The sequence below is a fragment of the Rana temporaria genome, chromosome 1 (assembly GCF_905171775.1).
Source record: "Rana temporaria chromosome 1, aRanTem1.1, whole genome shotgun sequence".
Classification (NCBI taxonomy): Eukaryota; Metazoa; Chordata; class Amphibia; order Anura; family Ranidae; genus Rana; species Rana temporaria.
In genome coordinates, this window is record NC_053489.1 from 470709970 (window position 1) to 470735622 (window position 25653).

The window sequence follows — 25653 nt, forward strand, 5'->3', positions numbered from 1 at the left end:
TACCAAGGAAGTATTGAGTATTCCTCTGTGAACCATGGTCGACCACTTCCCCCAAACCTCCTCCTCTACAGTCTCATCTAGACCTGATTCCCTCTGCCGTTTGACATGAGGGTTTAGTCCGTTGAGTATTAAAAAGGACATAGAGCTCCGAGATCCCCCCCACGCGACTCGGGTCCGCCTATGCATTTATTTTCAAACAAGGTCCCAGTGGTTATGTCTGATCGGGTACCCAGGGATTTTTTTTTTAAATTAATAATTTGTTACGGACAGAAAGCTTCCTTCTGGGGCATCCGTAGGATCTTGTGATCTATAAAGTGTGCTATCCTGTAAAGGCTTTTGTTAACCCACCACGTAAATGTCCCGGAGGAAAATGCGGATAAAGTACAGGGGCCACAGGGGAATGGGGAGTCCTCAGTGGGTACAATTTGAACACTGTGTCCCAGAGATGTAGGGATTGAGATGAGGAAGGACTTAGAATAGCCCAATGCTCTCTTGTCGGGAGCCACATCAGGAGGTCCATAGGCAGTGAGGAACTAGCTTGCGCCTCCAACTGTACCCAGTCAGGTTGGCACGTTGTAGAGAAAATTTGGTAGAATTGTACCAATTGAGCAGCCCTATAGTACTTCAAGAAATGTGTAACTCTCAGTCCACCCCTCCACTTGGAGATATACAGAGTGGAATGGGCCACCCTACATTCACCACCAACCCAAATTAATTTTTAAACCAGCGATTTAAGTTTTTTATAGGATGTAAATGGTATTGGAATCATCAGTGACCGAAAATAATATAGGATTCGAGGGAGAACGGTCATCTTAATGGCCACTATTCTACCCATCCAGGAAAGCTCATGTATCTGGAGATATAAAGGGGGATTTAGTTAACCTGAAACAGTGTGGAAATGTACTGAGTGAGTTTAACTCCAAGATAAGGAAGTGCTTGTGTGCGCCATTTAAAGGGAAAGGACCTCTGTACCGTGTCCCGTATCGAGTCAGGAAAATGTATGTCCAACGCTTCTGATTTAGATTGATAGACTCACAGTCCTGACACAGTTTCAAACCTAGAAAGTGTAGCAAATAAATTGGGCAGGTTTGTTTTAGGATCCGTTATAAATAGTAACAAATCGTCATCAAAGAAAGCACATTTATGAGTCTTTGGGTTAGCTTGAATGGCCACAGCCAATGATTCTATGTCCAAAATAAAGAGGAGAGGCGAGAGAGTACATCTCTGCCTAGTTCCTCTCCTTATCTGTAAAAGGTCAGATTTGCACCCATATGCGAGAATGTTAGCCGAAGGGTTTGAATATAGCGTACCGATAAGACTTAAAAATTTTGGTCCGCAATTCCATTTTCTCAATATGTGGAAGAGGAAGGGCCAGGAAAGGGAGTCAGCATTCCTCGCCTAGTGCCAGTCCAATCCCAATTAGAGCGCAGGACAGAGACCAGGTCTATGGCCTGTCAGATCTGGTCTGCAGCCTGTCGCCTCACAAATCTCACCTGATCTATATGGATGTATTTTGCCAAAAAGGTATTAAACCAGTTTGCATATATTTTTTTGAGTAGCTTCAAGTCATTATTAATCAGCGATATCCGGTGGTAGTTTGCCATATTGCTATGATCCCTATCTGGTTTAGGGACCAAGCATATACAAGCTCTATTAGAATGTGCATCAAGTGCCACCCTGCCGCGAAGAGCAGTAAAGAATTTTTGTAGGTGGGGTGCCAACAGTGGGGCAAACGTTTTATAATAAGAGGCTGAGAAGCCATCTGACCCTGGAGTTGTAATAAATCTTTTAACCACTGCACTTAGAGGTGCCTTTCTCTTTCCTCTACATAAAGATGGCCTAGGCTATAAAAAGATTGCCAAGACCCTGAAACTGAGCTGCAGCACAGTGGCCAAAATCATACAGCTGTTTAACATTACAGGTTCCACTCAGAACAGACCTCACCATGTTCGACCAAAAAAGTTGAGTGCACATGCTCAGCGTCATAGCCAGAGGTTGTCTTTGGGAAATAGAAGTATGAGTGCTGCCAGCATTGCTGCAGAGGTTAAAGGGTTGAAGGTTGAAGGGTGCGGGGTCTGCCTGTCAGTGCTCTGACCGTACGCCTCACACTTCATCAAATTGGTAGGCATGGCTGTCATCCCAGAAGGAAGCCTCTTCTAAATATGATGCACAAGAAAGCCTGAAGACAAGCAGACGAAGGACACGGATTACTGGAACCATGTCCTGTGGTCTGATGAGACCAAGGTTAACTTATTTTGTTCAGATGGTGTCAAGCGTTTGTGGCGGCAACCAGGTGAGGAGTACAAAGATAAGTGTGTCTTGCCTACAGTCAAGCATTGTGGTGGGAGTGTCATGGTCTGGGGCTGCATGAGCGCTGCCGGCACAGGGGAGCTACAGTTCATTGAGGGAACCATAAATGCCAACATGTACTGTGGCATACTGAAGCAGAGTATGATCCCCTCCCTCCGGAGACTGGGCCACTGGGCAGTATTCCAACATGATAATGACCCCAAACACACCTCCAAGACGACCGCTGCCTTGCTAAAGAAGCTGAGGGTAAAGGTGGTGGACTGGCCAAGCATGTCTTCAGACCTAAACCTTATTGAGCATCTGTGGGGCATCCTCAAACAGAATGTGAAGGAGCGTAAGGTCTCCAACATCCACCAGCTCCATGATGTCATCATGGAGGAGTGGAAGAGGACTCCAGTGGCAACCTGTGAAGCTCTGGTAAACTCCATGACCACGAAGGTTAAGGCAGTGCTGGAATATGGTGGCAACACAAAATATTGACACTTTCGGTCCGATTCAGACATTTTCACTTAGGGGTGTACTCACTTTTGTTGCCAGCGGTTTAGACATCAATGTCTGTGTGTTGAGTTATTTTGAGGGGACAGAAAATTTGCACAGTTATACAACCTGTACACTCACTGCTTTATATTGTAGCAAAGTTTAATTTCTTCAGTGTTGTCACATGAAAAGATATACCGTATTTATCGGCGTATACCGCGCACTTTTTTCCCCTTAAAATCAGGGGGAAATCGTGGGTGTGCGATATACGCCGATCCGAGCACTTGGCTAGGCTTGGCCAAGCTCGGCTCCGCCCGCCGCAGCCTAGATCCGAGCCGAGTGTACTGCGCAGTCGGCTAGGCTCGGCTCCGCCCGCAGCCACACGAGAGGAGCCGAACACACAGTAAATCCGGCTCCTCTCTGCGCCAAATCCAAAAAACAAACACAGCTGCAACCCCGGGCAAGGTGCGGATGGACACGCTGGACGGAGACAGACACGCTGGACGGAGACGGACACCTGGATGGAGGCCGCAGACGGACACCTCCAAAGCCGCAGACGGACACCCACAAGGCTGGACGGACCCCGCACAAGGAAGCCGCAGACGGACACCCACAAGGCTGGATGGACCCCACGCAAGGCCGCAGACGGACGCTTGACAAGGCCGCCAATGGACGCAGGACAAAAATGAAATTTTTTTTCTTTTTTTTTCCTTAAACTAACTTTCTAAGCTTGGGGTTCCGCATTATACGCCGGCGCGCGGTATACCCTGATAAATACAGTAATACAATATTTACCAAAATGTGAGGGGTGTACTCACTTCTGTAAGATACTGTGTGTGTGTGTGTATATATATTTGTATATACCATAGTCTGTATATGCTGTAACTTTCATGAAAAACATTCAGTACACACTTATTGAGATTTTTTTTTTACCAAAGACGTAGCAGAATACATTTTGTCCAAAATTCATGACGAAATACGTTGTTTTGTATCAAAAAGTAAAATTGTTTAGTGTTTTTCAAAATTTTCAGTCTCTTTTAATCTATATAATAAAAAAATAAAGGAAAATCCCTCCAAAGTGAGGAAATCCTAGTGTGTCATCAGAACTAGGAACTTCCCTATTGGAAGACTTCTGTTCTGTTGTCAACTAAAAATTTGGGGTTTTCTTTCATTTTTACTTTTGATGATAACTGTAAACAGGACAAATAGGGTGAATCTCTCCAACAGGGGCAACAATAACAACTGACATAAGTTCTAATTCCCTGCCTTTCTATTAAAAACAAATACAAATTTTTAACTTTAGTTACACTTTTGCAAGTTTAACTAAACCATTACGCTAATATTGTGTGACATAAAAATTTGGAACTCGAAATATTTTATTCGCATGGGTCCCTGCTTTTAGAAAATGTATGATGTTTGGGTTTTAACTATTCATCATACCTACAAGTTTTAAACGTGTGCACAAATGTATTTGGCAGCAAAAGGGTTAAAGGGATAAAACACAGGAAATGTACATAGGTTGCATAGATGCACTGCATGCTGTTTATTTTTATGCTTTTCCCTAGCATACACTTTATTTTATTATACTAGTAATTTCCACTGGTTTGGTTTGATCTTAGGGCCAGATTCAGAGAAGAGATACGACGGCGTATCTCCTGATACACCGTCGTATCTCTTGTCGTATCTATGCGGCTGATTCGTAGAATCAGTTTTGCATAGATAGCCCTAAGATCCGACAGGTGTAATTGACTTACACCGTCGGATCTTAGGATGCAATACTTCGGCCGCCGCTGGGGGGATTTTGCGTCGTATTCCAGCATCGGGTATGCAAATGAGGATTTTCGGCAATCCACAAAGGTTTTCGCGTTCGTTACGTCGTCGCTAGTCATTTTTTCCCGTCGCAAAGTTACACCTGCTTTAACATGGCTTAACTTTAGTCGAGCCATGTTAAAGTATGGCCGTCGTTCCCGGGTCGAATTTCTAATTTTTCTTTTTTTGGCGTAAGACGTCCGGGAATACGAATGGACGCTACGCACGTCGCCGTTCTAAAAAATGACGTCACTTCGCGCAAAGCACGGCGGGAATTTAAAAAAGAAACATGCGCAGTACGTCCGGCGCGGGAGCGCGCCTAATTTAAATGGTGCCCGCCCCATTTGAATTGGGCGTGCTTGCGCCGAGCGGAATTACGTTACACCGCCGCAAGTTTACAGGTAAAAGCTTTGTGGATCGGGCACTTACGCTGTAAACTTGCGGCGGTGTAACGTAACGACGATACGTTACGCCGCCGGAGTTTGTTGTGAATTTGGCCCTTAGTTTTTATCATAACATATAACTTATTGTCTGCATGAATTAGTTGATGTTGTGTATTTTCTATGTAAACATAATGTTGTATGATAAAGAAATCCAGGGGCTGGATTCAGGTACATCCGTGCATTTTTACGGCGGCGCAGCGTATCGTATTTATGCTACGCCGCCGTAAGTCAGTGAGGCAAGTGCTGTATTCACAAAGCACTTGCCTCCTAAGTTGCGGCGGCGTAGCGTAAATGTGGCTGGCGTAAGCGCGCGTAATTCAAATGAGGATGAGGGGGCGTGTTTTATGTTAATTATTGGTGACCCGACGTGATTGACGTTTTTCCTGAACGGCGCATGCGCCGTCCATGGAATTTCCCAGTGTGCATTGCTCCAAAGTACGCCGCAAGGACGTCATTGCTTTCGACGTAAACGTAAATTACATCCAGCCCTATTCACGAACGACTTACGCAAACGACGTCAAAAATTCAAAATTCGAATCGGGAACGACGTCCATACTTAACATTGCGTACACCTCTTAAGAGCAGGAGTAACCTTACGCCGAAAAAGCATAACGTAAACAACGTAAAAAAATAGCGCAGAGTGTACGTACATTTGTGAATCAGCGTATCTAGGTCATTTGCATATTCTACAATGGAACCGCCACCTAGCTGCTAGCGTAAATATGCAACTAAGATACAACGGCGTAAGACTTACGCCGCTCGTATCTTAGCCTAATTTAAGCGTATCTGGTTTCCAAAATACGCTTAAATTTACGACGGCGTAGATTCAGAGTTACGACGGCGTATCTACTGATACGCCGGCGTAACTCTCTCTGAATCTAGCCCAATGTGTTTAATTTGGAAAGCTATAGAGTCTTTTGAGTTACTTTGAGCAAAACATCTGACATGATGCTTGAGGCATGTCCTATAGCAAGGCACTAGGCAGAGCACCTCTGGCAATAAACACCCTCATTTACATATCATTGGAATAAAATATCTCTCAGCAGGTCTGCCCTGTACAGGACAAGTTCAGTGTTATCTACTAATTACTCCCTCCCATCCTATATGGAAGACATGGCAGCATGACAAGACCAAAGTGAATTTTAGTAATTAGCATTATTTATTTATTTTTCTGGTCCCAAACCCAGGTTACTATTATTACTATTCATTAGCAAGTTTCTTTACATCCTAAAAGACCAATTATTATAATTTGTGTAAATAATATGAATTTTTAGATATAAATGGAGCTGTATAACAACACACAGATTTAACGGCCCTCTTTATTTTTTATTTGTTAAAATAGGATTTGTGGTTGACAGAAGAGAACTTACTTAATGGATCTGAATATGTAGCAATTCTATGAATGACTTTCTAACTAAAGGGACAGTTTTCTATCCTCCAATCTTTAGCGGGGCCTGACTGCGGCCAGTGGGAGAAGAAAAAGTCCTGGCGTCAGTAAAATTGAACCCATCATTGGTGTCAGTTGGAGGAATAGTGCCCCATCATTGGTGTCAGTGGGAGGAATAGTGCCCCATCATTGGTGTCAGTGGGAGGAATAGTACCCTGTCATTGATGTCAGTGGCAGGAATACTACCCCATCGTTGGTATCAAAGAGAAGAATAGTGCACCATTGTCGGTGTTGGTGGCGGGAACTATTCCACACTGTTTCTGACAGGGGGGAGAATAATGCCCAAGGGCTGGATAAATGCAAGCAAAGGGTCGTAGTTTGGAGACCACAGTTTTAAACAATGTTACAGGCAGTCCCTGAGTTACAAACATATGACTTACAATGCAACTCATACTTATAAACAGAGGGAGACTTTAGGAATTGAGAGAAAATCTACCCCCAGGAAGGGAAATTCACTCAGGTAAGAGTCGTCATGGGAAAAAGGCGTCTCCACTGAAGCTTTATCACCAATCCTCGTTTGACCGCCAACCCAAATTTTTTAATAATCCAATTGTCACAGGGACAGAAAGTAAGGTGACATCTTCTGAACAGGGGCACAGACAGCAAAACAAACATTACAGGGGTGTTAATCCTTCTCAATGCTATCTATCCAAAACGTAACATTTATTTTTTTGGCTGGAGTTACACTTATAAAATGTACCTGAATTGCATACAAATTCAACTTAAATTGATACTAAAGTCAATTTTTTTTTTTCTTTAACCACTTCCTCATGGCCGTACGACTATATATGGCCGCAGGGTGGTTCTAAATCTCTGGGTCGCCGTCTTTTTACGGCCTCTGCGCCTCCGGGCCATGGGGGGTGCGCGAGCGCTGCCGGCGGCGCGCCCGCCGCATCACTGAGATGCAGATGCGCGTGCCTAGCAGCCGCGATGTCCGCCAGGCACCCGCGATCGGCGGTTATAGAGACAAGGACGTGGATCTGTGTGTGTAAACACACAGATCCACGTCCTGTCAGGGAGAGAGGAGACCGATCTGTGTCCCTTGTACATAGGGACACAGATCAGTCAGTCCCCTTCCCCCACAGTTAGAAACACTATGCAGGGTACACATTTAACCCCTCCCTCACCCCCTAGTGTTAACCCCTTCAATGCCAGTCACATTTATACAGTAATTAGTGCATATTTATAGTACTGATCGCAGTATAAATGTGAATGGTGTCAAAAGTGTCCGATGTGTCTGTCATAATGTCGCAGTTCCAATAAAAATTGCAGATCGCCGCCATTACTAGTAAAAATAAAATAATAAAAAATAATAATTCTGTCCCCTATTTTGTAGGCGCTATAACTTTTGCGCAAACCAGTCGCTTATTGCGGCTATTTATTATAGAAACAAGTAAAAAATATTATTATTTTTTTCAAAATTGTCGCTCTTTTTTTGTTTATAGCGCAAAAAAATAAAAACCGCAGAGGTGATCAAATACCACCAAAAGAAAGCTCTATTTGTGGGAAAAAAAGGACGTCAATTTTGTTTGGGAGCCACGTTGTACTCAATTGTCAGTTAAAGCAACGCAGTGCCGGATGCTGAAATTTCACCTGGGCAAGAGGGGGGTATATGTGCCCAGTAAGCAAGTGGTTAAAAACAACAAAAATGTTATACTTACCTGACCTGTGTGGTGGTTTTGCATAGAGCAGCCTGGATTCTCCTCTTCTCGGGTGCATCTTTGGTGCTCCTGGCCATTCCCTCCTGCCGAGTACCCCCACAGCATGCAGCTTGCTTTGGGGGCACCCGAGCCACAGCTCCGTGTGTCCATTCAAACAGTGCTAGGTTTGGCCCTGCCCCCTCTTTCTCCTGATCGGCTAACTGACTTTGTTGGACAGAAGCGGAAGCCAGTGGCGCCACTGCTGTGTCTCAGCCAATTGGGAGGGATAGTCCAAGGCACTCATGCAACATCGCTGGATAGAGATGGGTCTCAGGTAAGTATTAGGGAGGCTGAGGGGGACTGCTACACACAGAAGGTTTTTTATCTTGATGCATAGAAAGCATTAAGACGAAAAACCTTCTGCTGTTACAACCCCTTTAACCAGTTCCCGACCAGCCGCCGCAGTTATACTGTTATACTGTGGCAGGTTGGCTCCCCTCCCCTGCGCTAATCGCCGTACATGTACGGCCACCCGCGATCACAGGAAAGAGAGGCAGAACTTGGATCTGCCAGCGTAAACAAGGCGGATACCTGTTCTGATAGGGGAGGAGAGAGAGATCAGATGTTCCTAGTGATTAGGAAATGCAATCTCTCTTTTCTCCCAGTCAGTCTGTCCCCCATACAGTTCTTAACCCCTTGATCGCCCCTTAGTGTTAACCCCTTCCCTGCCAGTGCCATTTATACAGTAATCAGTGCATTTTTATAACACTGATCACTGTATTGGTGTCACTGGTCACCAAAAAGTGTCACTTAGGGTCAGATTTATCCACCATAATGTTGCAGTCCCACTAAAAATTTCGGTTTGCCACCATTATTAGTAAAAAATAATAAAACAAAATATAAAGACCCTAAATCTTTCCCCAATATTGTAAACGCTCTAACTTTTGCACAAACCAATCAATATCCGGTTATTGCTATATTTTTTTTTTTTTTACCAAAAATATGTAGCAAACTGATGAACATTTTTTTTTTTTATCATTTATTGGGGATATGTATTATAGCAGAAAGTAATAAAAATATATATATTTTTTTTAAACTTCCATCACTAAATTTTACCTATAGGTAAGCCTATAATAAGGCTCACCTATAGGTTGTGTACATATCTCCTTAAACGTGCGCTGTTTAGGAGATATATACTGTACATGCAGACAGTGACATCACCGGCGCATGCCGTTTACGGCGCAGGACTCTGAAGGAATGGCTCTGGTGGCTGTTCCTTCGGAGTCATGTGCTGTAAATGGCTACACCCCCATGCATGCACAGGAGTGACCTCATCACGGCTCCGGCCAGACACACAGCCAGAGTCCGCAGACGCCAAAGAAAGACCGGGTGAAGATGGAAGCGGCCTGCAGCAATGACATCACATCACTAAAATGTGTTGTTTTCAGGTAAGTTTCACATAATGTGCTAGTAGTATGAGATGCATACTAGCACATTATGACATTACCTTACAGGTAAGAAAAAAAATTCCAGCGGTTTAAAACGTTTTTTTTTTAGGCTGGGCTTCTCCTCTGCGTCACAAGAGTGCAATTTGTTTTGCACTCCTGTGACCCGTTTTCAGCGGAGAGCGGTCTGAAGTCCTATCTCCGCTGACGTCACTGCCATCAGTTGAGGCAGCGCGTCATCCCAAATTACTAAGTCTGGACCCGTCAGCTGCCTTGATTGATGGCAGTCTCAGCTTCTCAGTGAGACAGCCTCACCCCACCCCTCGACAGCTCAGTCCTACAATAAGCGTGGAGAAGCAGAGAGGGGGGACTGACTGACAGTAAGCAGCTCTCCTTTCAGGGATCTGTGAAAACCGAACCATCGGCGATGCAGAGACCGCGGTGGACAGCTGCAGTATCAGTCTGATGCTGCATCCACATAGGTAAGTATGATTCGGAAATAAAAAAAAAACATACTTCTCTTTTAATATGGCCATATCACCAGAGAAGGGTATGTAGTGCTTTACTGAATTTCTCCCAGTGTTTTGTTGCACGTTTGAGCTTGCCTGTCAAAGGATTTGTCACTCTCTCCAGACACCTCTAACAGATAGCATAGCCAGGTGTCACTGTGTTCTTTGTTGAGATGAGGAATACAGTGGTACACTTTTTCTGCTCACAGCCTGCTGTTTGGACAATGAAGGAGCAGCAACACACTAGATAATCACTGATCACTATTGTTTCTCCCTGATAACATGTTTACTGTCAGCATATGTGCATACAGCAGAGACTGAATAGTTTGTAATGCCCCCCCCCCCCCCCCCCGTTTTTTTTCACTAAGAGACACTTATGTCAGGACAGATTCAGGTACTTTTGGTTGTAGTGTATTAAGATAAATTCAAGTATTTAAAGAAACACAACAGCATTACTCTGTGATTTTATGTATACCTTTAGCCAAGTAAAGTGTTGTGCATGCAGTCCTTGTAAATAGGGGTTTCACCTGTTTTCTGTTACAGGTGCCATGATCATTTTGTTTCGCTAAGGCTCATAGATAATCAGGATGGTCACACAGCAATCTTTTCAGATTTTACAAGCAGTTTATTTACCAAAAAAAACATGGAACAACTCTTTCTTTGTTTATGTGCTAGTTGCTGTTACACAGATGCAAATGTCTAAACTGAAGAATTTAGACGCGTGAACCTGTTCAGTGTTACATACAGTATTACAAGCAACATTTTTCAACATTTTTAGGCAATAATATTTTGTGTTTCAAACAGGTTGCTCAATCTAGGATTTGAGCAGTTTATTCGAGTTGGAAGTGTCCGGAAAATCGCAAAGCCTATTCTGCCTCACAGGTAATGGACATCTTTGGGTTGCTTTCAGTGGGGAAAAATAGATCACAGTGATAATAATAAACAGTGCACGTTTAGGATATATTCATATTATCTACAGGTAAGCTTTATTATAAGAACACCTGTAGGTAAAAATAATAAAACAGTTTACTACCACTTTAAAAGTGGCATTAGACACCAAAGAAGCATTAGGCCTTAAGCCTCGTACACACGACAGTTTTTCCTGTCGGGAAAACTGCCATGACAGCTTTTGACTGGGAAAACCGGCCGTGTGTATGCTCCATCGCAGTTTTCCTGACAGGAAAACTACCGGAACAAAAAGAGAACCAGCTCTCTTTTTTTCCCGGCGGTTTTTAACCCGGCAGTTTTCCTATGGGAAACACTGCGATGGAGCATACACATGGCTGGGATTCCCTGAGATGACAGCCAGTTTCTCAACTTTCAGCAGTCAAGGACACTGGGTCAAATGACTCCCTCCTTGCTGATTGATAAGAGAATCAAGTCAGTAGCAGGACGCTATTGAGCCCATTACTCTGCTTTCCAATCCTGTCTGCACATGTGCGTTTCAGCAGAGCCTGACTGGCTCAGGGGGATTCCCATGTCCTTTCTACTTTGAGTATTACCATGCAGTCAACTGGAGGAGACTGATACTAGAACAAATCAATATGCCTTATCTAGGTCTGTTTAAAAATACATTTGATTTTTTTTTTAAAGAACATTTAAAGTGGTTGTGAACCTCAAACTTGAAATATGAACAAAGCACATCACTAAGTGTAATTTCTGTCTGCTGCCTCATTCCTCTGCTTTAAGCATGAGTCACTTCTGACGAGTTTTCCTGACACCGAGAGAAAAATGGTGACAGGGAAGGTCACAGATTGTGATTGACAGCCTCAGCTCTGTTCCTGTGTGGAAGGGGGGGGTGTCCCCTTCCCTCCCCTCCAATTAGCTCTCAGAGCTTTCCTCACTGATGTAACTTCAGCTCCAGCTTCAGCAGGATTTTGTTAATTCCTGTATCACCTGAGGCCAGTCACTTCACTGGGTATATGTGATGATTTCCAACCACTTTAACTGTATTGCTTGTTTTTTTGTTTTGTTTTTTAAAATCTGCCTGGAGTTCAGATTTAATTGTATTGTGTCTGTGCTGGAGTCTAATAAACATGTGTAGACACTAAGGGCCCTTCCACACGAGGTGGATCCGTTTCAGCGGAGTCCACCAGCTCAGCAGGAGATCTCTCCATTGATCTCCCCTGATCCAGGGGATGACAGGCCCGTCTCTGCTCCCTGAGTGGGGAGGGGCCTGTCAGAGTGCCGCTGATTATTATAGAGGAATCAGACGAAAATGGACAGCATGTCCGTTTTCATCAGATTTTATCCGATCCACCAGGACTGATGGCGAACGTTTCGCCATACGTTTCATTTTAGATGGCAGACGGGTGTCAGCAGACACCTCTCCGCTGACACCCGCCTGCCCCGAGGAGTCGATGGGTGGCCGCTTGAATCCGCCTGAAAAACAGACAGGTAGATCCGAGCGGGCTTATTGTGTGAAGGGGGCCTAACACAATAAGTTCAGTTTCATCGGACCAAACCGACCGTGTGTATAGGCCATCGGTCTGTTTTCCTTCGTCCAAAATTTTAAAACATACTTCAAAACCGAACCGATGGACCGCTGCCCGATCGGACCAAACCGATGGTTAGTACAGAAAAGCATCGGTTCAAAACCTGCGCATGCTCAGAATCAAGTCGACGCATGCTTGGAAGCATTGAACTTCGTTTTATTCAGCACGTCGTGTGTTTGACGTCACCGCATTCTGACCCGATCGGATTTTGGACTGACGGTGTGTACACATATCAGGCCGTACGGCCACTTCAGAGGTGAACCGATGAAAACGGTCCGACAGACCAGTCACATCGGTTTGGTCCGACCGTGTGTACAAGGCCTAATGCCCTTATGAAACGAGCTGTGTACATCCAGCTTGATTTTAAAGCACCATTTTGTAGAAATATCACCTTTATGTTATCTGATTCAGCTTGCATGCAGGATCTGAAAATGAAAATGAGCAACTAAAGGAACTTCTAGCTCTCCTGAAGGAAGATTTAACTCCTGTAGAAAAGATGTATGTGAGAAAGAGTATTGAACAGCATAAACTGGGCACTAATAAGACTCTGTTGGGACAGGTATGTGTACATGTTCATTACCAACCCTGTTTTAATATTGCACTTTAATTGTTTAATGTTATAATACATGATCTTCAATAGTTGAGCCAGCCAATTGAAGTGAAAAACCTTAAAATGCATGTATCATTCAAATGTGTGCATTTTACAAACAACTGCATGTGTTCTGAATGTTTCTGCCTAAAGTCTGGTACACATTACTACCGCTGGGCTGAACAAAAAAAAACCTGACGGCTCCAACCGCTGTGCTAATGATCTGACGTTAATATAGCGATCTCCCCTGCTGTTCTTTTGTGTTCTGACAGGGGGACGGCCCCCTGCCAGAAAACTCTGGTCAGCGGTCTCAGCTATTGGTTGCTGTTTTTAAGCATGCTCATCCAACAGAAGCTAGCCAAATGGCTGGCTTTTTTCAGATCGGCTGCCTTACACATGGGCCGAATGTTAAACCGTTTTTGTTGAACTGGCCAATGTTGCCCAGCATTCGGCCCGTGTGTACGGGGCTTTACTTTGCATATTGAATGAGCCAAAAGTGTCCATAAAAGCATTTCTTAAATATATGTACTGTAAATGCATGCAGTAACACATCAAAAAATGTACTGCAAAAGCATAAATGTGATAGGGCCCTTAAAGGGGTTGTAAAGGTTATTTTTTATTTTCTAAATAGGTTCCTTTAAGTTAGTGCATTGTTGGTTCACTTACCCTTTCCTTTGATTTCCCTTCTAAATGTTTTTTTACTTTGTCTGTATTTTTTACTTCCTGTTTCTCCTCAGTAAACTTGCCACCATCATCCGAGCCGTTCTGGCTGGGGGGTTAGTCAGCCAGAACAGCTTACTGAACAGGAACAAAATTCAGACAAAGAAAACAAAGAAAAAAAGATTTAGAAGGGGTATCGAAGGAAAAGGTAAGTGAACCAACAATGTACTAGCTTCAAGGAACCTATTTAGAAAATAAAAAACAAACCTTTACAACCCCATCAATAACGATAAGTTGGTTTTCTAAAATGGTCTTTTTTTCTAATGTGATTAGTCAAATTTTAATAGTTACACAAGCAGTGAGTATTTTTATGACTACTCTAGTGGAAGCTTACTTGCTGTATGCAAATAAATGTATACGCTGTAAGATTCTTCTTGTTCAGCCCCACGATCAGCCAGCACCTGCACCTATCAAAATACTCTGATTGGATGCAGCCTGGGTTCAGGTAACAATCTTTTGTCAGGTTCCTTTTGATTTTCATTTCAAAGAATGTCTGGTGGCAGGGCGTTGGCACAGCTCTCATGACTCAAATTTTCTTTGGCTTATTCGGATCTGGTGGAAATTCGCTTGGTGTATGGCCAGCTTTAATAAACACTGGACAAAATGTTCAGACTGCTTCCAGGGTTCAGACATCACCCATGAATAATGTTTGCTTTTAGCTTCTTGAAGCAGCCTCTGCATATGTGGAAAGCCTTTCACTAAAGTCCCTTGCATTTGTGTGCATGCGCACACACAAGGTTTACAAATCTGACAGAAAGGAGGGCACCGATAGCTTGCACTTTCCCAAGGATCACAATGCCCTATGGTTTAAAGAATGGCAGTGTTTTGAAGAAAACTAATTCTAGTAATTTTACAGTCACAATAGGAGTGCATTTATCTAGAATGTTTCTGATTTTCCTGTTTTATCCAAGGTTCGTGTTGTTGGTGCAACATGTGCAGCTTGTCCCTTTGCTTGTTTGAGCAACCTTAAATTCCCAGTTGTAGTTCTTGATGAATGCAGTCAGATGACAGAGCCAGCATCCTTGCTTCCGATTGCCAGGTAACACCAATATTTTTTACCTATGGTGCCACTCAATGTAAATTTGTGTCTTTGCAACAAAAGTCTGAGGCCCCGTACACACGACAGAGGAACTCGACGTGCTTGGCACGTCGAGTTCCTCGTCGAGTTTTGGGATGAAGCCGCCGAGGAGCTCGGCGGGCCGCCTTCTCCCATAGAACAACGAGAAAATAGAGAACATGTTCTCTATTTTCTCGTCGAGTTCCTCGGCGGCTCCATCGAGCCAAAACTGTACAGACGACAGAGTTTCTCGGCAGAATCCGGGTTTTGACCGAGTTTCTCGGTGAATTCTGCCGAGAAACTCTGTCGTGTGTACGAGGCCTTACTGTCATATGAAGTGTTCTTATCCTAAAGACCCGTATACACTATTGTGTTTTTTTTTATTTTTATTTAACCCAGCGGGGCTGAACAAAAAATCTCTGGAGGAGCCGCTGTACTAATAATCCGATATTAGTACAGCGCTCTCCCATGCTGTGCTATTGTGTTCTGACGAGGGGATGGCTCCCCACCCCCCATAACAGTCCGGTCAGCGCTCTCAACCATTGGCTGAAAGTGCTGATTGGGAACCGATCGGCAGACGTTTTTTCAGTCATGGCCCATCGACAGAAGCCAGCTGAACAGCTTCTGTACAGCCGGGTGCAGAACACAGGGGCCGAATGTGTACTAGGCTTCAGATAGCTAGTGTTTAACAAAAGCATATTGTGATTAGTCCCAATTAAAAATGCCATTAAGCAAGATATTGGATAGATTTTCAGCATTAGGCAAGTCAGCTTAGAGCACCTGAGCATCAATTCACAAAGCAAACACATCAGAGTAAGGGCTTGTTGACAATTGACAACATTTCTAATGCTTAAGAAATACTCCCTTAGCATTAGTATGGGCATTAGACTTGCGTTAATGAGCTTTTGAATGGGCGCTAGACTGTCGCTTTACCAGCATTAATGAGGAGTTAATAACGCTCCCCAAATGCCTTATGTGCAGTTTTAAAGCGTTTGATCAGCGTTAAGGCGCATTAAAACTGCTTTGCAAACACCTTATTTTAAACGGGACATTAGAGGAAATTATCTAATTTTAACACCCCACAACCGCACCACAAACGCCTGCCAGAGCGTTTGCGAGGCGTTACCATAGGCATTACCATAGACTTGAATATGAGGCGGTAAAAGGCTTCAAACGCATCCTGACTCCATACAAGGCTTTAATTTTGAAGCAATGCTAACGCTTTATGTTTTGATAATGTGAACAGCATGTGCTGTATCATTTGCATAGATGTTTTTAGCACCCCTCAAAGGTCTTGCTTTTAATGCTAGTGTGAACTTAGCCTAAGGATAGAAAAAGCAAAAGTGGCGGTTATTTCAGTTTAGTCCGTTGAGATTTTAAATATAGTCACATGGCTAAAGCTAAGATATTTAGACTTGTCTAAAAACTAGTGAATTGAGCCTTTAGGCTGCTTTTACGTGCTAAGATAATTTAGGCTTCAAAAGGGGGTGCAGCTACAGCCTGAATATAGAAGTGCATTTGGGGAACAGTGGTGGCCATCAATCAGAACAGGACCAAGTGTATATAGGGAAGTTAAATAAAAATACTTAAAATTATACAGATTCATTTTTTTAAGCCTCATTCAATATGGAATTTTCATGCCAAGACTCAAAATTATTTGTGTGCCTGGATTCACAGGTGAATGCAGACCATTAAAGCTCTCAAGCCTGTAAAAGGAAATAAGAGACTGAAAGCTGTGACCGCTGTCTGGGTGAATCATGATAACTTGCAGTTAGGGACAGATAATTGCCCCTGGATGCAAGCTGTAAACATCTTTGTGGATTGAGCTTTATGAGACCAGTTACAATATACTATGTTTGATAATAACAACCGCCACCACCAGGCAGAAAAGCTGGCCATGCATGGCTCTCTTTTTTTGATTCAGCCAGAAGGTTGAACGAAAAACACCAAATCGATTTCCCCATCCCCACATTCAAGGTTGATGGGGGATTCCTTACCTCTGTGCTATTGTATTCTGATTGCAGGGGGAATCCTCTGCTGTCAGAGTACATAGATCAGCGCTGCAGCCACTGATCGAGCAGCTTTTATCCGACAGGGTGGTTAACCACTTCCCGCCCGCCATAAAACAGAATGACATGTGCAAAGTTGACGTCATTTGATGTCCAGTAGGATAAGCCACAATCGCATGCCCACGGGGGGGCGCGCAGCGATCATTGGTGTGGTCAGTCTGAGGTAGGCTCTTTACCATGTGATCAGCTGTGTCCAATCACAGCTGATCACAGCATAAACAGGAAGAGCCATTTATCAGCTTTTCCTATACTCACACTGATAGATTAGAGTAGAGGAGAACTGATTGGCTGCTCTCCTGACAGGGGTGGTCTGCGCTGATTGATTATTAGTGCAGGACCACCAGGGTTGCCAATCAGTGCCCATTAGAAGTATCAATCAGTGCTGCCTATCAGCCATCTATCAGTACCACCTATCAGTGTGGCCTTTCAGTGTCCATCAGTGCCACCTATCAGTGCTGCAAATTAGTGCCACCTTATCAGTCACAAAGAAAACTTCCTTATTTTCAAAATTTTATAACAGAAACAAAGAAAAACTTTTTTATTTTCAAAATTTTCTGTCTCTTTTTATTTACCAAAAAATAAAAACCCCAGTGGCAATCAAATACCAAAAAAAGAAAGCGCAATTTATGTGAACAAAATGATAAAAAAAATGGGTAGTAATTAGTTGGTTTATAATAGACTTGTTTAATGCAAATTTTTGTGTGAGCATGCACTTTATATCACATAACTAAGCAATTGTCTGCTATTTGACATTTGCAGATTTCAATGTGAGAAGTTGATACTGGTTGGAGACCCAAAGCAGCTTTCTCCCACTATCCAGGGCTCTGAAGCAGCACATGAAGAAGGTGGATTAGAACAAACTCTGTTTGATCGGCTCTGCTTAATGGTATAAATGATTAGAGCTCTGCCCTTTTCCCTATAGTGCACCTATGTCTGGACTATATTGTTAACAGGCAGTAAAAGAGCGTTAAGCCAACAAGCTATTCTTAACCTCTGTAGCTGCTTTTAATATGAAGGTATTTTTTATCAAAAATCACAGCAAAGACTGGCGTTTTTGTGTTTCCAAAGTCCCTCGCACATGGGGGCATCTTTCTGCTGTGTGTCCCTCCTGGCATTTTTTGTGTGTCCTGGAGGGACAGGTGCAGCTTCAGACCCCACTGCCTACAGCCTGTGAAAGTCTATGGCAAGCTGAATGCTGTAATGAGTGGTAGTCACGTGTAGAATACTTTGATTTGCTTTGACAAATGTCCAGAACGCAGAAGACTTGCATTTTGAGGAATTCTTCCCTCAATGCGAGTACCACTTGGTACAGTGTTCAGCCCTGGTAAAGGTGTGTGAGCGTATAGACAAGTAAAATTCTTCTTCATTGCCATTATTGTTCTATACTCACGTAAACATTACGAGTAAACTACTGCAATTAAATGTAAAATGTTCTATTTTTGTACTGCTCTGTACTCAATGCTGTATTACTGATCTTTACTCAGCTGGGTGCAATGTGCCATAGACAACAATGCATCTCATTTCAGTAAAAAATCTCCCATGTACAACGGGCTATAGACAGTCACTGGAATGAGTGTCCTCATTGGAAGACTTCCAGTGATTTCCCCTCACTTTCAGTTCTGGTGACATTTTTTACTGAGGCAGATAGTGAGGGGAATCCCCATAGTAGGGACACAATAAAAACCCGACAAGGGTTTTAACCCTTCCATAAAAGTAAACAATAAAAACGTTTTGGCTTTAAATACACTTTGCAGACTAAAATAAATAAAAATACACTTTTTTCCACTTTGACCGGCATGATTTTGAAACAAGTGTTGTTGTAAATGTAAAGATATAGTTGATCTCATAATACAACCACACAATAGTTTTATTCTGCGGTTTGTTCCTTGTGTCCTGAGGATTGCGATACGATGTGGTAGATATTTTTAAAGGTGCTTAAACATTTTCACCATGTATTTTGTTTTTAAAACTATCAATACTACTAAAAAGAAACAAACCCCAAAAACATTTTTAGACAACCATATAGTTCGAAGGTTTTAAAAAAAAAAATTCTGCCTTCTACAAATGCAATATAGGGCGCAGACAGGGGTACACATCGACCTTTGCAACCTCTCCTTAAAACTTTCAGAAACATAATTTATCATGTGTTTATACATTATTTGTTCCATCAGAGCTGGAAAACTTCACTAACGGTACTCTTACACCAGTAGTTAACCAGTGCCGGCCATAGCCAGCATAGGATTTCAAGAAGGCAGGAGCCCAGCAAACTCTCCCCTACCTTCAGCACTAGCTGTGACTGAAACATTCTAAATTGGGTCTCATTTAAATGGGTAGCCCATCCCCAGGCTATTGGGGGTAGTAGATATTGCTGTGGCTGCCATGCTTTGTTTTGCGGCATGGCACAAATAATACATTTTGTGTTCAGCAGGTAGTACCGCTGCCAAATGCGATCCATGCAAACCAATTGGGCTGGGCCACAAATCGAAGCCAGATGCTTGGCTTTCAATAGTGCTGCCGTATTTCAATAGCAAATCCTGTTCTACTGAATAAAAAAGTGCATTCAGGAAGCAGCAGGATTGCCTTCTGAATGCCCTACAGCCGCTGCTCTACTGCCCTCTTTTCAGAAGGGTGTTAGAGCGTGTGAACGAGGCCTTAGGGTTTCACATGTATTACCTAATTGTCAAATGGCTTACATCATTTCAGGGCCACCAGGCGATTATGCTAAGGACCCAGTATCGCTGTCACCCTGTTATCAGCTCTGTAGCTAATGAGCTGTTTTATGAAGGACATCTTTTTAATGGAGTGTCAGAAGAAGACTGTAAACCTCTCTTAGACTGGCTACCCACCTTGTGTTTTTATAATGCCAATGGAACAGAACAGGTATGTGTACCAGATTTATTTTATTTGTTTTGTTTTGTTGGTTGTTGGGATCTATACTACAAACTATATTCAAGGTTATTTAAACGTTTTACTTTTTTACTGTGTAGGAGAGTGTGGCTTAAAGTACACTGTTGAATTAATTTTATACCCAAATATATTTTCTTGCAAACTTGTTTAGGTGGAAGGAAACAATAGCTTCTATAATATGGAGGAAGCCAACTTTACTGTGAAGCTCATCCAATCTCTGATAGCTAGTGGAATACAAAGCTCCATGATTGGAGTAATTACTCTCTACAAGTCACAGATGACTAAGGTTTGTTTTTCACATATGTAATATATATTCTGCATATTTATAAGGAAATTATAGATGCCTCAGTGCAATATATGTTTCAATAAACTTTTTTGCAATTATGGTTTTGTTAATATTTGTGCTGTATTATGCAGTTTAACTTATATGCACTCTAAGTTTTACAGCTTACAACTGTAGCCGCTTCTTTACGTCTTAGCAACACTTTTGAAATTAATGTACTTTGCAGTATACGGCATTAGGATCTAGGATCTGGGTTTTGCAAGAAAAACAGCGACAGCTTATCACCCGATCACGAACAAATGGAGCCCAGTAACCAACTATCTTCATGTAGGGAATTCTAAAAACAGCTAATACATTAGGCCAGGGTTGCGTAATATAAAAACAGCTATACAACGAGTGACGACTCACTTGGACAGTCTTCCGCCCATCACCATAAAAGAAACCCCCAATCAACATTACTTCCCTGCGTTTTTTTTCTGCGACCATGGGTTACCTAAAATACTCTGCAGAAACCATCCGGGAACTAAAACCATTTGCCTCTATACTCCCAGTTGTCACCAAAAAAGCTCTAAGGAATGAGCGACTGTTGAGAATCAATCGACGATCAACAGTCAAAAACTACGCGCAGATACCCCAGCCCAAGCGCATAATATGCGCTTTGGTCAACACAAGATTGGCAGTAAAACACAGACAAGAAATCTATGATTTCATCCTTCAACACGATCTAGACTGCCTCTTCATCACAGAAAGCTGGCTCACAGCCGACTGCAACACCATTCTAACAGAATTGGTGCCAGCAAATTATCGCATTCAAATGCAAAACAGAGTGGGGCAAAGAGGGGGGGCCTGGCGGTGATCCACAAGACTCACCTCTCGATCACCAAACCAGTCCTTCAAAACTCGCTTCCATTCATGGAAACCCTCACTCTGCAGCTGCAAACAAATCCCCAAGATACGGTCCATATGCTACTTTGCTATAGACCACCAGGCCAAAAAACGCACCTTCTCACGTCGTTGATGGAATTCATCTCCACAGATACCCTAAACATCAAACACCTTTTGGTGCTTGGGGATTTCAACCTCTGGGCCAACTCTTTGCTGGACCCCGTAGCCGACGCCTGCATCGACCATCTGGAAGGATTAGGCCTGCAGCAACTAATACAAGGCCCCACTCATGCCTCAGGCCATACGCTCGATCTCATTTTCAAACAAGATTTGGAAATTGACGTCCTGGAAAATGAGCCGCAACCATGGCCCGATCACCATGCCATCAAATTCACAATCACCAAAAACGCCAGCCCAAAAAAAAAACGACAAAACCGGTGACAACTCACTGGACTAGATCCTAGAAGAAGCTCCACTCGGAACTCTTCAAAACAACACTAGGGAACAAAATAAAAACAACCCAACAAAAACAAACAGCCATAGAAACAAACGCCATCAACAAGGCGCTACTACAGTCAGCTGACTTAGTAGCACCAAAATGCAAAACTTGCATCCGGAAAAACAACTCCAGCTGGTTTAATGACCAGCTGATGTTGCAAGAGCGTAGAAGAGCAGAAGCTGCGTGGAAAAGGTGCTCTTCAGAAAAAAAACACACCATTTACAAGATAATAACAAAAAAATATCACAAAGAAATCTTCACGGCCAAAAAAAAATAATTTCTCCAACATTGTCGCAAATGCCCTTAACCGCCCCCGAGAACTCTTCAAGCTGGTCACTCAGACTATGAATCCTGCTTGTTTAGAGGCCCCCAATTCTGATTCACAAGAATTTTGCAACGAATTATCAAACTATTTTATTAATAAAATTGAAAAAATCTGTGAAAGTATTCAGCAAAATGGAACCGTCACCAACTCCCCCCCAAATCCCAAATCTAATACCCACATAAATCAGCTGCGATCACCAAAATTCACTCTAAAACCCATTTCCATCGATGCCACTAAAAATATCATCGGGACTCTGCGTAATAGCACAGCACCCAATGATATCATCCCCACTAAACTGCTGAAAGAAAGTGCCGATATACTGGCACCAGCTATCACGCAGCTCATTAACCAATCATTCAAGGAGGGCATGGTGCCCACCTTGCTGAAACAAGGTACAATAAAACCAATTCTAAAAAAACCTACCCAAGACCCAAACAACCGGAGGCCCATAACAGGTCTAAATGTTTTCTCCAAGGTAATGGAGAAAGTAGTTGTACAACAGCTGCAACTGCATTTAGACACCCATAAATGACCCGTTTCAATCAGGCTTCCGTCCGGGTCACGGAACAGAAACAGCGCTGCTCAAAATATGGGATGATGCTCTAGAGGCCGCAGACGAAGGAGAATCTTGTCTCCTGATACTGCTGGACCTAAGCGCGGCTTTTGACACTGTAGACCACGGACTACTACTGGCTAGGCTAGCTGAAGTAGCCGGAGTCGCTGAAGGTGTTTTACTCTGGTTCTCCTCCTTCTTGGAAAAACGATCACAAATAGTGAAACTGGGGTCTTTCACTTCTGAAAAACGTACGGTATCATGCGGAGTCCCTCAGGGATCTCCCTTATCGCCCGTATTGTTTAATATCTATCTTCGCCCTCTCTTTGAAATCATCAGTAACCAGAAGTTACTTTACCACTCCTATGCAGACGACACACAGCTGTATTTCCGTATCTGCAACAAAAAGGATCATTCTCTTGGACTAGAGAAATGCCTTACTCTAATAGATAACTGGATGACAGTTATCTTAAACTCAACGGTTCGAAAACAGAACTTCTCCTGTTTCACGCTAACTGGAATAATCACCCCGCGTCAACATGGACTCCTCCGCCTATTCTGGGTAAAACTATCACCCCTAGCACTAAAGTCAAAAGTCTCGGAGTCATTTTCTATACCTACATGACAATGGATGCACAAATAGGGTCAGTAGTCAGCGGATCCCACCATCTGCTGCGCCTACTACGCAGACTCACGCCCTTTATCCCGAAAGAGGACATTGCAGTTGTGGTGGGAACAGTCATCAATTCCAGACTCGACTACGCAAATGCCCCCTATCTAGGACTCCCCAAATACCAAATCACTCGTCTGCAAGTCGTTCAAAATACGGCCGCTCGACTAGTGACTGGAAAAAAAACATGGGAATCAATCTCACCTTCACTGAGATCCCTTCATTGGTTGCCAGTAAAAGACAGAATCACTTTCAAGGCACTCTGTCTAATACATAAGTGTATTCAAGGCAACGCCCCCCAATATCTATGCGAAAAAATAAAAGCCCATAACCTCAATCGCATTCTGCGATCCACCAATCAAAACCTACTCCAGATACCCAAAGCCAGTTACAAGTCCAAAGGAGATCGAAGATTTGCAGTCCAGGGACCTCGCCTGTTGAATGCACTACCAACCACCATCCGACTGGAGTCGGACCACTTGGCCTTCTGGAGAAAGGAAGCAGATTAGCAATTCAAATCCTCATAGGTCAGCAGTATCAGACGGACCCGAACATGAAAAAGGAATCACAAACTAAGTGTTCTCCGCTGGACTCAAACATTTATTAAAAGTATTAAAAGCACAGGCTACTTACATTTAGCCACTGTAAAAACGGCAGTAAGGAATGCAGGGAAAAACTTGATTCCAAAGGACGGCAGCGAGTGACGTGCTTCAGGCGCCCCGCTGAGGAAGTTGTAAAACGTAACATGTGCGGGGGGATAGGAGCTTGAATACACGTCGCTCGCTGCTGTCCTTTGGAATCAAGTTTTTCCCTGCATTCCTTACTGCCGTTTTTACAGTGGCTAAATGTGAGTAGCCTGTGCTTTTAATACTTTTAATAAATGTTTGAGTCCAGCGGAGAGCACTTAGTTTGTGATTCCTTTTTCATGTTCGGGTCCGTCTAATACTGCTGACCTATGAGGATTTGAATTGCTAATCTGCTTCCTGGTCTCCTAAGCTGAGATATCTGCCTATTTGACCATCTGGTAAAACAGCGGTCAATGTGTGGAGGTGAGAGTACCCATTCTTACTGGTGGAGGGATCGCTTTAAGTTTGGCTTTGTCATCGTCACCTGGTGAAGAATTCCAAGATTTGATTATCTGGATTTTCTATTTAATATTTGGACTTTATCACTTAATTTTATATTTATTGATTTATATGTATACTTATTTCACATAATATATATTCAATTGAATATGTTCTTATTGGTTTTGCGCTGCACTGTTTTCCTTTGTATTTTATATATATATATATATATATATATATATATATATATACTGGAATTTTTTTAATTATTTCTTTATGTTTATACTAGTAATGGTGGTGATCAGTGACTTATAGTGATAATATGGCGGGCAACCTGACACTAACTGACACTTTGTGGGAAGGAACCAGTGACATTAATACAGTGATCAGTGCTAAAAATATGCACTATCACTGTACTTATGACACTGGCTGGGAAGAAGTTTAAATCTAAGGCGACCAAGGGGTTAAATGTGTGCCTAACAGTGCTTGGTGCATTCACTGTAAGGTGCTTTTACGAAGTATGTGTCGGTTTTTATTCTCTGCTTTTTCAGTGAAACAATATCCGACACATCCTCACTGACAGGACAGAGCTCTGTATTGTTTACATTCACAGAGCTCTATCCTGTCATTCTCTTTGCCGATCGGTGGGTGCCGGTGGTCAATCATTGACCAGGACCTGCTGATCGGCTTGTGCTGTGACTGATCACACCACAACCAGCGTGGCCCCTACCCGCAGGTGCTGAATCAATTATCTAGTATGTAATCCAGGGCAGGAGAGCCACTTTTCCACCGTACTACTATGTGAGGCGGTCAGCAAGCGGTTAAAGCGGGGGTTCACCCATCAATTTAACAGTTTGAAAAAGCAGTTACATTCCTGGCATGACGGGAATGCTAACTGTCACATTGGTTGTGCTCTCAACCAAACTGTCAAACCATCCAATGGCTGGTGTCATAACTGATCACATGTGCAGCATCATGGCAGTTGAAGATTAAACAGAGGCCAAGACGCGCCTTAGCAGCCGTCAATCAACTCCTCTTCGCTTAGAAACGCCCATTCCCGCAGGATTCCCCGCTTGGAACCGGAAAACAAGGGCTCATATAACGATAAGTACAAGTAAAAAAAAACAGCATACTGCAGATGTTAGCAGTATGCTACAGCTAATGTCAAAAAGTGGATTTTTGGGTGAACCTCCGCTTTAAAGGTAAACTCCAGGCAGATATAACAAATGGAAGGAATGACGTTTTAAAAATTGTAAAATTTATTTAAAATGTAAATAATGTGAATAATACCTACATTTGAGTTGATTTTAGCCTTTTTCGTAATCTCCTTGACAGCAGCACTTTGATTGGGGGAGGAAGGGGCAGCAGTAAAGGCCAGCCAAGTGTCCTCCATGCTCATTTTCTGACAGGAGGAAGGAGCAGAGAGATAAGGTCATCAGTCTGTTGTTGTTCCTTCA

General features: G+C 43.0%; 1 protein-coding gene across 4 annotated transcripts in view; it reads left to right on the forward strand.

The window, feature by feature from the left end:
* Nucleotides 1–25653, forward strand: part of ZGRF1 (zinc finger GRF-type containing 1) — a 181164-nt gene that overhangs the window by 142969 nt on the left and 12542 nt on the right. For all 4 annotated transcript variants that reach the window (XM_040328973.1, XM_040328985.1, XM_040328974.1 and 1 more), the window contains 6 exons: nt 10885–10962; nt 12987–13134; nt 14796–14923; nt 17770–17896; nt 19714–19890; nt 20069–20203. In XM_040328973.1, the coding sequence (XP_040184907.1) occupies nt 10885–10962; nt 12987–13134; nt 14796–14923; nt 17770–17896; nt 19714–19890; nt 20069–20203 (793 nt within the window). The remainder of the gene's footprint in view (nt 1–10884; nt 10963–12986; nt 13135–14795; nt 14924–17769; nt 17897–19713; nt 19891–20068; nt 20204–25653) is intronic.